We start from the raw sequence: 10,808 nt of genomic DNA on the forward strand, positions 1-10,808 counted from the left end.
GAGAGCTAGAAACGCCGCTCCCGCCGGCCACCTGGCTGCAAGCAGTCCCGGGGCGCTGGCAGCTCGCGCTGAGCAGCTGCCCAGCGCCGCGCCCGGGCTGGTGCCTTAACCCCCTCCTCTCCCCATCCCTCCTGGCGCGGCCGGAGGTACTTGCAGCGCCCCCGCAGCGTGTGACGCGTCGCGCCTCCCCGGCAGTTCGCGGGCGCTCGCACTTGGGACAGCCTTGACACGGCGCTTGGGCCCGCCCCGGGGCGGCGCGGGGGCGGTGCAGGCAGCCGTCCTTTGGCTCGGGTTCTCCGCCCTGGAGAGCGCGGGTCGGAGAAGGAGCCACGGGCGCCGTCCGGATGCGACAGCCGCGCGAACGCCCGGGGCGCGGGGGGAGACTCGGGGTCGAGCCTGCCCTCGGCGCGCGCAGAGGGCCGGAAGGGGGCTCTAGATTTCGGTCCCTCGCCTTTTTCCTCTAGGGCTCGCAGCACTCGGGGAAGAGGAGGGCGCATCTCTCCTCCCGGGACTCCATCATGGGCAATGAGTCCAATGATTCCCGGGCCGAGGACTGCGAGACTCGACAGTGGCTCCCCTCGGGCGAAAGCCCAGCTATCAGCTCCGTGATGTTCTCGGCCGGGGTGTTGGGAAACCTCGTCGCGCTGGCGCTACTGGCTCGCCGCTGGCGGGGGGACGCGGGGCACGGCGCCAACCGCGGGAGTTCCATTTCCTTGTTCCACGTGCTAGTGACCGAGCTGGTGTTCACCGACCTGCTCGGGACCTGCCTCATCAGCCCCGTGGTGCTAGCGTCGTATGCGCGGAACCAGACTTTAGTGGCGCTGGAGCCGGAGAGCCGCGCGTGCACGTACTTCGCCTTCACCATGACCTTCTTTAGCCTGGCCACGATGCTCATGCTCTTCGCCATGGCCCTGGAACGTTACTTATCCATTGCGCACCCCTACTTCTACCAGCGCCACATCACGCGCCGCGGGGGCCTGGCGGTGCTGCCCGCCATCTACGCCATCTCACTGCTCTTTTGCTCCCTGCCGCTTCTCGACTACGGGCAGTACGTCCAGTACTGTCCTGGGACGTGGTGCTTCATCCGGCACGGGCAGACTGCGTACCTGCAGCTCTACGCCACCCTGCTCCTGCTCCTGATCATCGCAGTGCTCGCCTGCAACTTCAGTGTCATCCTCAATCTTGTCCGCATGCACCGCCGGGCCAGGAGAAGCCGCTGGGGACACTCCTTGGGCAGCGGCAGGGGCGGCCCTGGGACCCGCAGGAGAGGGGTAAGAATGTCCATGGCGCAGGAGACGGACCACCTCATCCTCCTGGCCATTATGACCATCACTTTCGCCGTCTGCTCCTTGCCTTTCACAGTAAGTCACTCCGGTGCTCTGGGCAGCCTTCTGACACCTTTCCCTCAGACAACAACCCTTGCTACCGCCATACAAACTTTCTGCAACTTGCAAAAAGATGTCCTAATTTGTAAAGCTCTATAGCCTTCCTCTCCCGCTTAACTTTACCTCACTTCCTCCCCTAGCCCCAGCATAAGGGCCTCACTATGCTAGTGTTTTGCAGTAAGGCAGTCGCCGTGAAAGGGAGCCTTTGCCCTGGCCTAAGCCAGTCCAGCCCGCCACCTTAAAGTTAGAATCCCCTTACAGTGTCCCTGTCCCATGCTTGGCTAGCCTGGCTCAGTACCTGAGGAGGAGGCAGCTCCTTCCACCTTTATATGGTCGTCTTTGTTACACCTGCTTACACTGAGCTGCAGTTTGCCTCCCTATACCTTCCACCCACAGGCACTAACTAGTTCTGTATGCTTTGCCTTCTGTTTCTTCCAGGGCAAAATGTGGTACCCAACCCATAGCTTTCCAATTGCCATTGAGAATGGCCCCCTGTGAGAAGGGTCCCTTTTGCAGAAGTTTGGAAAATTCATTATTTGTCCTAAAAGTGCAACAGACACCTAGTTTACAGTTTCTCAATATTGGGGGTGTAACTCTTTGATGCCATGAAAATTCACAATATGTCCACAATGATAATTAGAGGAAAAGAGGGTTGTTTGGAGGAATCCCTTGCTAAGCTTTGAGATCCCTCCAGAGGAGACATTTGTACCCTCATACAAAATGTCATCTTGATGTCACTGTCAGAAATAAATACAGGTGCTCTTTAACTTATAGTCTTGCACTTTGTGAGCATGAAGCCACACCCAGGAATGGCTGGTTCTTGTCAGGGATGGGAGAATTAGACACGTCCAGGACTTGCTATGGTCTAGCAAGCCAAAAGGCTGCATGCAGAACTGAAGGTGGGAGCCCAAGTTCTGGGCTGGGTGCTGCACTGGTCTGAGGCAAATGCCGTAGTTAGTTCTATGATGCTGTTCTATAAGGCATAACTCGGGTGGTAGAGCCTGAGATGTGTCTAAGCATGTGCTAGCCTGTTACAGAGAACTGGGACTGGGAGTTTTGGCAACCAACTTCCTAATCTTAAAAAGAGCAAGACTAACCCTGCAGGAAGTAAGAAGTTAGCAGTGACTCCCACCTGCCACAACCCTGGAGAGAAGGAAAAGATGGAAAGTGCCTCACATTAGCAGGTCTGACTTGCAGAAACTGGAGAGGTAACTTTAGTCAACCTCTGGCCTCGCTTACTGCTTCTGATTATTTCATTCACTCATCCTCGAGAGCAGAGAAAGAACACAGGATCCTAAGAGCCTAGACATGACGCTCTGCTCCCCTTCCCACCCTCCACCTCCAAAATTAATTCACTTTCTTAGCTAAGTTCTTTTTTCTCTGGTCCCCATTGTTCTCACACTTCCCCCCATTCTCTGTCAGGGCATGAGCTTGTATAAATCAGTACAGTAAATTTTGGGGAGAATGAGATGAGGTATAAAAAGGTGCCCTCTTACAAAAAGAACTAGAAATGTGGGAGACTGCGTCTTCCGTTCTGCCCGGAGCAGGGGAGCTTGTGCAGCAGAAATGCTGTGACGTAGAAACCAACTTGACTTCTACTCTTCTGTTTTGCTTTACCGGCAGAGCCTTTTAATTTCATTATGGGCTAAATCAAGTTTCCTGGGTGGCGCAAATGGTTAAGTGCTAAACTATTAGATGAAAACTTGGCAGTTCAAAACCATCCAGAGGTGTCTCGGAAGACATGCCTAGCAATATACTTCCAAAAGTTCAGAGCCCTGTGCTCCTTGGAAACTCTATGGGGCAGTTCTACTCTGTCCTATAAGGTCTCTATGAGTTGGAATCGACTCAACGGCAATGGATTTTGGTTTTGGAGGCCGTTTAGAGGAGAGCAAAGATGTAAAGGTCTCGCCTTTGACCATGATGGACCCACTGCATAAACTGTGTTTTTTTAAATAGAGACAATGATTCTCAAAAGGTTCTTCTGTTTTCATACGAACTTTCTTTTTATCATAAGAACTCCATCATTGCTATGTTATTTTAAAGTCTGTTTATATAATGTTTTTCCTCATTTCCTATTGGGCCAGTGGCAATTCCAGAGTTGCCAAATGGAAGGGACTTAGAGCTAGAAGTCTGATTAGAATGGGTGGAGGAGTAGGAGATTTGCTTTGAAGCTATGTTTTTATTTGAATTGCCTATTTATGGCTTAAGGAGCCTTGGTGGCACAATGGTTAAGTGCTCAGCTCCTAACCAAAAGGTTGGTGGTTCAAACTCACCAGCTTCTCTGTGGGAGAAAAGACCTGGTGATCTGTTCCCGTAAAGACTGCACCTTAGGAAAGTCTATGGGGCCAACCCTATAGGGTCACTGTGAGTCGGAATCGACTCGACAGCACACAACAGCAACATTTATGGTTTAGGAAAGCCTGATAAAGATTATGAAGGGGCTGTAGTTCTTCCAGGCTATCCCTTGGCATTGACATCAGCAGATATTAACCATGTTTGCTTCTGCACATATGCATGTCAAAGATTCTCAGACAAGGAAGAGGAGAAAATCCTAGCATGAACGTAATTAGAAAGCCAGCTAAGATGACTTCTTGCCTTAGGGCTAACATGACACCATATCCAGATGAAGTATAGACAATCACTAGCCACAAACAGATATTTGAACTATACCTTAAATGGAAAGTACCAGATCATCTCCAAATAAGGAAACTTACATGGACCATTGACTAATTTTATTTTGCCAGTAGGTGATTGCTTTGTTAGGTTGTTAGGTGCCATCGAGTTGGTTCTGACTCCTAGCAACTCTACAGGACATCCCTATAGGGTTTCCAAGGAGTGGATGGTGGATTTGAACTGCTGACCTTTTGATTAGCAGCCAAGCTCTTAACCACCAGGGGTCCAACAGATTATTAGCAATAATTATTGTCTTACATTTACATATCACTGTAAACTTTATGAAGTGCTATTCCTATGTATTTCTTGGAGGGTTTATTTGACAGTTCAAAACTCATTGCTACTATTTGGTTCTTACATTCTGCTATTCTGAAAAGCTTGGCATATGTCCCCTCCCCCCGCCCTCCCCCCTCCACAGGCATCATTTCTACACATCCTGAGTTGGGCTCTGCAGGTGGACACTGTTAGATAAGGCAAAGGCTCCTGGTTGCCTTCAGAAATGCTGTACCTGTAACAGAGCACAGTCCAATAGAAATACAGCATGAACCACAAATGTGAACCACATATGAAATTTAAATTAAAAAAGAAACAGGTGAAATTATTTTTAATCATATATCCAAAATATCAATTCAAAATGTAATCAATGTAACATAATTATTAATGAGATATTACAACTAATTTTCTTCTTTGTGTCCCAGAAAATACTAGCAACACACCTTAGTTCTGCTTGTTCCTTCCTCAGGATAACAGACCTGTTCCCAGTATTCTAGTAGTGGGGAGAGGAGGAGAGTCAGGGATATAGGAAACCTCATCACTAATTTTCAGAAATACTAATGTTAGCCATTATCCCAAGATGTGGACAGAATTACTGCTTCCTTCAACAGTGCTAATCTAGGACTTCCAAAGTTTGGGAGTGAAACTATGAAAATGTGAATTGCCCAGCATCCTGTAGCAAAGTCAAGTTCAACCTCATATATCATCATTATCAACAGCAAAATGGCAACATTTTTTTAGTGCTAACTTTTACATAAGTCATTATCTTCACAACCATGTAAAGTAGATAGTATTATTATTTCCATTTTACAAATGAAGCAAATAAGTTGCCCTGGGCCCCACAGCTAGTAAGCATTGGAGCCAGGATTCAAAGTTTGAGCATGAACACTATGCTCTTAACTAAAATAGTATCAAGGAGAAGTATTCATTTGGGGGTGATATAGTGAGATTAATCCCAGATTTCACAGGAGGATTGTGAAAATATTATAAATATCTGGACCATTTTGCTCTTAATTCCAACTTGTTAGCTTTAAAAATAAAATGGCAAAGGCCTTTATCTCCATGTCAGATCAAGGGGCCTGAGCTGGGGACAAGTGTGCGATTCCCTTTGTCTTCTCCACAGACCTATGAAACAAAAGTCTGAGACTGAAATTTTAGGAGACTGTCTAATGTAAGTACTGGCCTAAATTAAGAAATAATCAGATTATCCCTCACATAAAATCCTTCTCTTGGTAGATATAAACCATTTCTTAAGTGATTAAAAAAAATCATGTGGAGTTTAGGAAATGACATTATTTTGGCTGTCCAATATGAAATCATGCATAAGGCCAACAAATTCCAAACTGTTTATGCACTAACAGTATATTGTATAAATTAATAGATGCCTCCTTATGTTAATCAGCTGTTGTCATCCTACCACAGAGATAAATAGAAACCCTTTTTTCCTGAAATAGAACCGAACACAGGAAATTCATCAGACCTCCACTCTTGCTTCAGATAGTGTTTGTGTCTTACTTTCCAACCCACATCAAGCCCCTTTCTCATCATTTTACTAATCATTGTGAATAGCTTCTGGTCATTTTAGAATGTTTTCCACATGCCATTAGGATAGAGTACTTATGCATTTTATTCACTTCTAAAATTTCAAGAGTGAAGCATTGACTCATTCTGAAAATGCCTCCATCTTTAGACATTCCTTAGGGCTATTAATTTCTAGGTAAATCTGATTAGTGGAAACGTGATCTTTGCAATATATAACAAACCAAAGTAAATAATACTGGAGCTTCCTGGTCATTCCTGGTAGTCTTTATGTAAAATGTAATATGGATGGAGGTTGAAAAATTGATATGAAATTGGCTGATTATATACATGCAAAACATCACAATTCTAACAGAGATGAAAGAGAAGTTCAGAAATCTTTATGTATAACTACAATGACCTTTGCCTGATGATGTTTGAAGCTGATATCCATGAATAACTGGAAGATCCTTTATCACTGATATATCATTAATGATGGATTTGAAGATAATTGAGAAGTTTTAGTATATGTCACCGTTTAAGAGAAAGTTCCTGTATGTGAGTGTTTTCATTTAACATGTTTTCCTTTGCCGTTTGATACTATGAAATGGTAGTTGTGAATAAAGACACAGTTACACTGGTTTTTAAAATTTAGATAGTAAGAACCATAGTCCTTTTCCCAAAAGAGAAGTTGTGCATCATGTTGACACCCTTGGTCAAATTTATTATCACTGCTGTTTCAGATGATTAAGAACAAGTCCTTAGCTTAAAGAAAAACAGCAGTTTGGGATGATATATTTCTTCTTCAGTATGTCAAGAGCCCATCACAGTATTGTGTTTAAAATAAAATAAAAAAGAATAGAAAATGGTGAGGGGTTGATCTCCTGAGATACAGAGTTTCAGGAAGGTAATCAGTGGGTCTCTTTCCAGCTAGATGATTAAGACCCAATTAATCTGCACCTTAGTCTGCTCAGTTCCCATGGCTTCTCCTATCCTCTGTTTTGAAGTTTCTGACTACCACTCCCTATCCATGTCTTGAGCTCATGTCCATTATGCTTCAACTTATGTGACCAAGGTGTACCAAGCTCCATTTTTCTGAGACTGTTTGGCACCTAAAATTGCCCCTCACTAACAGAAAACTAGATTGAAGAATCCTGCAACTGGGACATATGTATGATGGGAAGGGCTAGGGTATAGGGAAAGTGCATTTGGGGGAGGCTGAAACTTCCTCTAGACCAGGGTTCTTAACCTGAGCTCACGAACAGTGCGTGGATCCCTCCAAAATTGTTTCAAACTCTAGTGTTCATGGTGTTCATCATTTTTCCAAAGGGTTAAGAGGTACCACCCTGGAATATATAGGCCCAGAGCTCTAAACCCTAGCATTATCTCTTTTTCCCAGCACTGCTTCCTGGCATCTCTGAAGCACAAGGTAGTGGACACTCTTTAGTTCTGGAGCCATAGCTATGTCCCAGTCTTTCCTTCTAAAGGGAAATAGGCTCCTGTTTCCCTCCACACAAAGCACCTGTGATTTTAGAGGGGTTTCTTTAAAACATCCTATGCCTGGAAGATAGTCTTCCAAAGGGATTTTTTTAAAGAATGAATTATGCAGAGCCTGTTGCCAGGACACCCTAATGTCGTTCAGAAGGCACATAAGTATAGACAAATCTTTGCCTGAATTTAGCTGTGGAAATGTACAAAGGAAAAAGCAAGCCTCCAGTTAGTTATAGCCATGATTTTAAAATCTATGAACAAGAACAGTGATATCTATAAACCTTTGTTGGCCCCTTTGAAGAGAAGTCTCCTACAGGAGCAGAATTCAGTCAGTCAATTGTGAATTTCAGGTGAAACTTTCCAGCGTAGGCTTTTTATATGGATGGTAGCAGAGTGTATACTGGTTGGAAGTAAAGTAAACTCATAGTGACCCTATAGGACAGAGTAGAACTGCCCCATAGGGTTTCCAAGGAGTGGCTGGTGGATTCAAACTGCTGACCTTTGGATAGCAGCTGAGCTCTTAACCACTGAGCCACCAGGGCTCCGAAGGTAGAAAAGTAGCTCAAATAAACAGTACCCACTCAGTGCCATATGAAATTTTCCATGAGAAGCTGCAAGGTTTCTACAGAAGACAGTGCTAAAATAACACTAATTCTTACCTATACTGCTTTGTAAGTGTTACAACCGGCTCTGTGTCCTTAGCAAAGCCCTGTAGAGAGAGCCTGCCCTAAGGAATTTAAACTCACTTTGACTCATTTAGATTAGCACTTGGTTGTTTCTCTCATATCATATATTAGTAGTGTATACAAAAAGATGTATACATTATACCAACCCCTGAAACTGAATTCTACAATATCACTGAAACATTATTTATTGATTTATATCCCTTGTGTCAGCCTTTAATTAAAAACCCAGGATCCACAAGACCAAAAATGGTGAACCCTAGGCAAAAGGCAAGAACTGAAGGAAAACATGATACTCATGAAGAGTGTGCTTCTTAACTCAAGTAGATACATGAGACTAACTGGGCAGCCCCTGTCCAGAGGCGAGATGAGAAGGCAGAGAAGGACAGGAGCTGGTTGAATGGACATGGGAAATCTGGGGTGGAAGGGAGGAGTGTGCTGTCACAGTATAGGGAGAGCAGCTAGGGTCACATAACAGTGTACATATAAATTTTTGTATGAGAGACTAACTTGAATTGTAAACTTTCACTTAAAGCACAACAATAAAATAAAATAATAAAATAAAAATTAAAAGAAAGAACCAAAGGAAAACAAGGGGAGATAGGAGAAAAGAAAAAGCTTACACCAAAAAAAGGCTTACATCAAGAAGTTCAAGGATCACTGAAGTGTTCTTTTTACCAAGTGTAGGAATCGTCTTCTATAAAATATCGGCCACCTCCAGAAATCCAAATTTTAAGCAATTCTAAAAATTACCCAGCATAGTGGATGAAAAGGAAAGGGAACAAATAGTACAGAATTGCTTCATCTTCTAAAGCTGTTCTTCACTTCTCATTATTCTGTCACACTTACACCAGGACTATGGTGTGAGTTACTTTCTACTGAAAGCCTGACTCATCTTTCACATGTGAAGCTGTGACACCAGAATGCTGAGCCCTCTCTATACGACCCATCTTGGCTGGCCAATTCTATGTGATCACATTGCTTCACTAAACTAGACCATAAACTCAGCTACAAACTTTTTCTACAACAAACTGCTCAGTTTATTTATATACTGTATATACACATATATATTTGTGTGTGCGTATATATATATATAAACACACATATTTACATACACATAAATGGTGCAACAGTTAATTGCTCGGCTGCTAATGGAAGCTGAGCTCTTAACGGAAAGGCTGATGGTTCAAACCCACGCAGTGGCTCTGTGGGAGAAAGACCTAGCGATCTGCTCCTGTAAAAACTGCAGCCTAGAAAACTTTATGGGGTAGTTCTGTTCTGTCACATAGGGTCATTATGAGTTGGAATTGACTTGACGGCACTTAACAACAACAACGTGTGTGTGTTTGTATACTGTGCATGTATGTGTGTGTGAGTGTGTATCTGTAGTGATTAATATATATTCATCTATCAGACTTATGTACACCATTATCCTGAATTTCTAACCTCTGAAATCACTCCTTAAATACACCGTATAAGTACTGTATATTTCTCATCAAAAATAGCTTAGCTGATGAGAAAACTATTGCTCTATTGCATGTCTCCACCTAACTTTCATCTTCTCTGTATAATCTGGGAACTCCACCATCGATTCCTCTTTTTCCTTACTCATCTGCCAACTCTTTTTCTCCATTCCCTATGCCAAGATTCTCTGGCATAAACACCGTGCCTGCCAAACCTTCCTGCTATTGTCCTAACGTAAGCAACCTGAAGATGGCTACCCTGCTCTCTCCCTGCAGTTTGCTTTGTATATCCAGATGCCAGATGTCTGCAGAGTAAGTAAATAAATCATTCCTTCTTCTGGTGAAGACGAGTGGAAGAAAGAGGGAATACTCCCTCATTCACAGGCTACCAGTGGTAAGAAAGTTCCTGGAGCATTATAAAGAACTGGTTTTAAATGACTGGGTGTAATTTATATTTGTTTTCCTCTTTCCTGTAAGTTATATGGAAGTGTTAGAAAGAATCAGGCATGTACTGTTCCACTCCTTTCAGTCTGGCCAAGAAGTCCTGTTACTTCCTAAATATCTAAGGACTCAGCTCAGCGCTGGTCTACCAGTTTGAGTACATTGATCAACATGAAGATGTGTAAGCTTTCTGATGTTTAGGACATTGTTCTAAAGACCTTTGTTCAAATCCAGGTGACCTGGATACAGCACACAGTAAGCACTGCACTGGCGGCAGGAGACTTGTAATCTGTGCCCTGACTCAGCCACTAACTAGCCCTGGGAACTGGGGCAAGTCACCTAACATCTCTCTGCCTCAGTGTCCCCATTGATAAAATGGAGGTAATAACAACTAACTCATGGAGCACTTACTATGTCAAGCAGTGTTTTAAGTATCTTAAATATATTCTCATCATCCTCACAACAATTCTATGAAGTAGATACTGTTATTACTCCCCCCACCCCCATTTTAAAGATAAGGAAACTGAGATACAAAGAGGTTAGATTTCTTGCCTACAGTCCCAAAGCTGTATATGGAGTCAGGATTCAAACCAGACAGTCCGATAGCAAGAACCTGTACTCCAACTGACTGCTCTGCTGCCTCCCCTATCTCAAATGGATTGTGATAATTAAATCAGATGAAGTATTTGGAAATAAATTAACATGTTATTATTAACCTTCCTGAAGCTCAGTTCCTCGTGTCTTAAAAGGAGACAATACCTTTTCAAAGCTTTTGTAAGGAATAAGAATAAAGCAGGTATAATACCGAGTACTATTCATGATACATATATATAATGTACATATATATATATTAGATTATACATGAGTGGTAACTACTAATA

At 43.6% G+C, this 10,808-nt stretch overlaps 1 protein-coding gene across 3 annotated transcripts in view; it reads left to right on the forward strand.

Annotated features, from left to right (window-relative positions):
* The first annotated feature begins 430 nt into the window (after positions 1-430).
* The window catches only part of PTGER2 (prostaglandin E receptor 2), a 14,404-nt gene continuing 4,026 nt past the window's right edge, over positions 431-10,808 (forward strand). Inside the window, exons 1-2 of one of the 3 annotated variants that reach the window (XM_023726183.1) lie at positions 431-1,361; positions 9,737-9,798. In XM_023726183.1, coding sequence (XP_023581951.1) covers positions 519-1,361; positions 9,737-9,798 — 905 coding nt within the window. In that variant the 5' untranslated portion in view covers positions 431-518. The remainder of the gene's footprint in view (positions 1,362-9,736; positions 9,799-10,808) is intronic. The other 2 variants (XM_023726184.1, XM_004370865.2) reach the window with 2 other exon arrangements.

Source organism: Trichechus manatus, unplaced genomic scaffold (assembly GCF_000243295.1).
Source record: "Trichechus manatus latirostris isolate Lorelei unplaced genomic scaffold, TriManLat1.0 scaffold00010, whole genome shotgun sequence".
NCBI classification, from domain to species: Eukaryota; Metazoa; Chordata; class Mammalia; order Sirenia; family Trichechidae; genus Trichechus; species Trichechus manatus.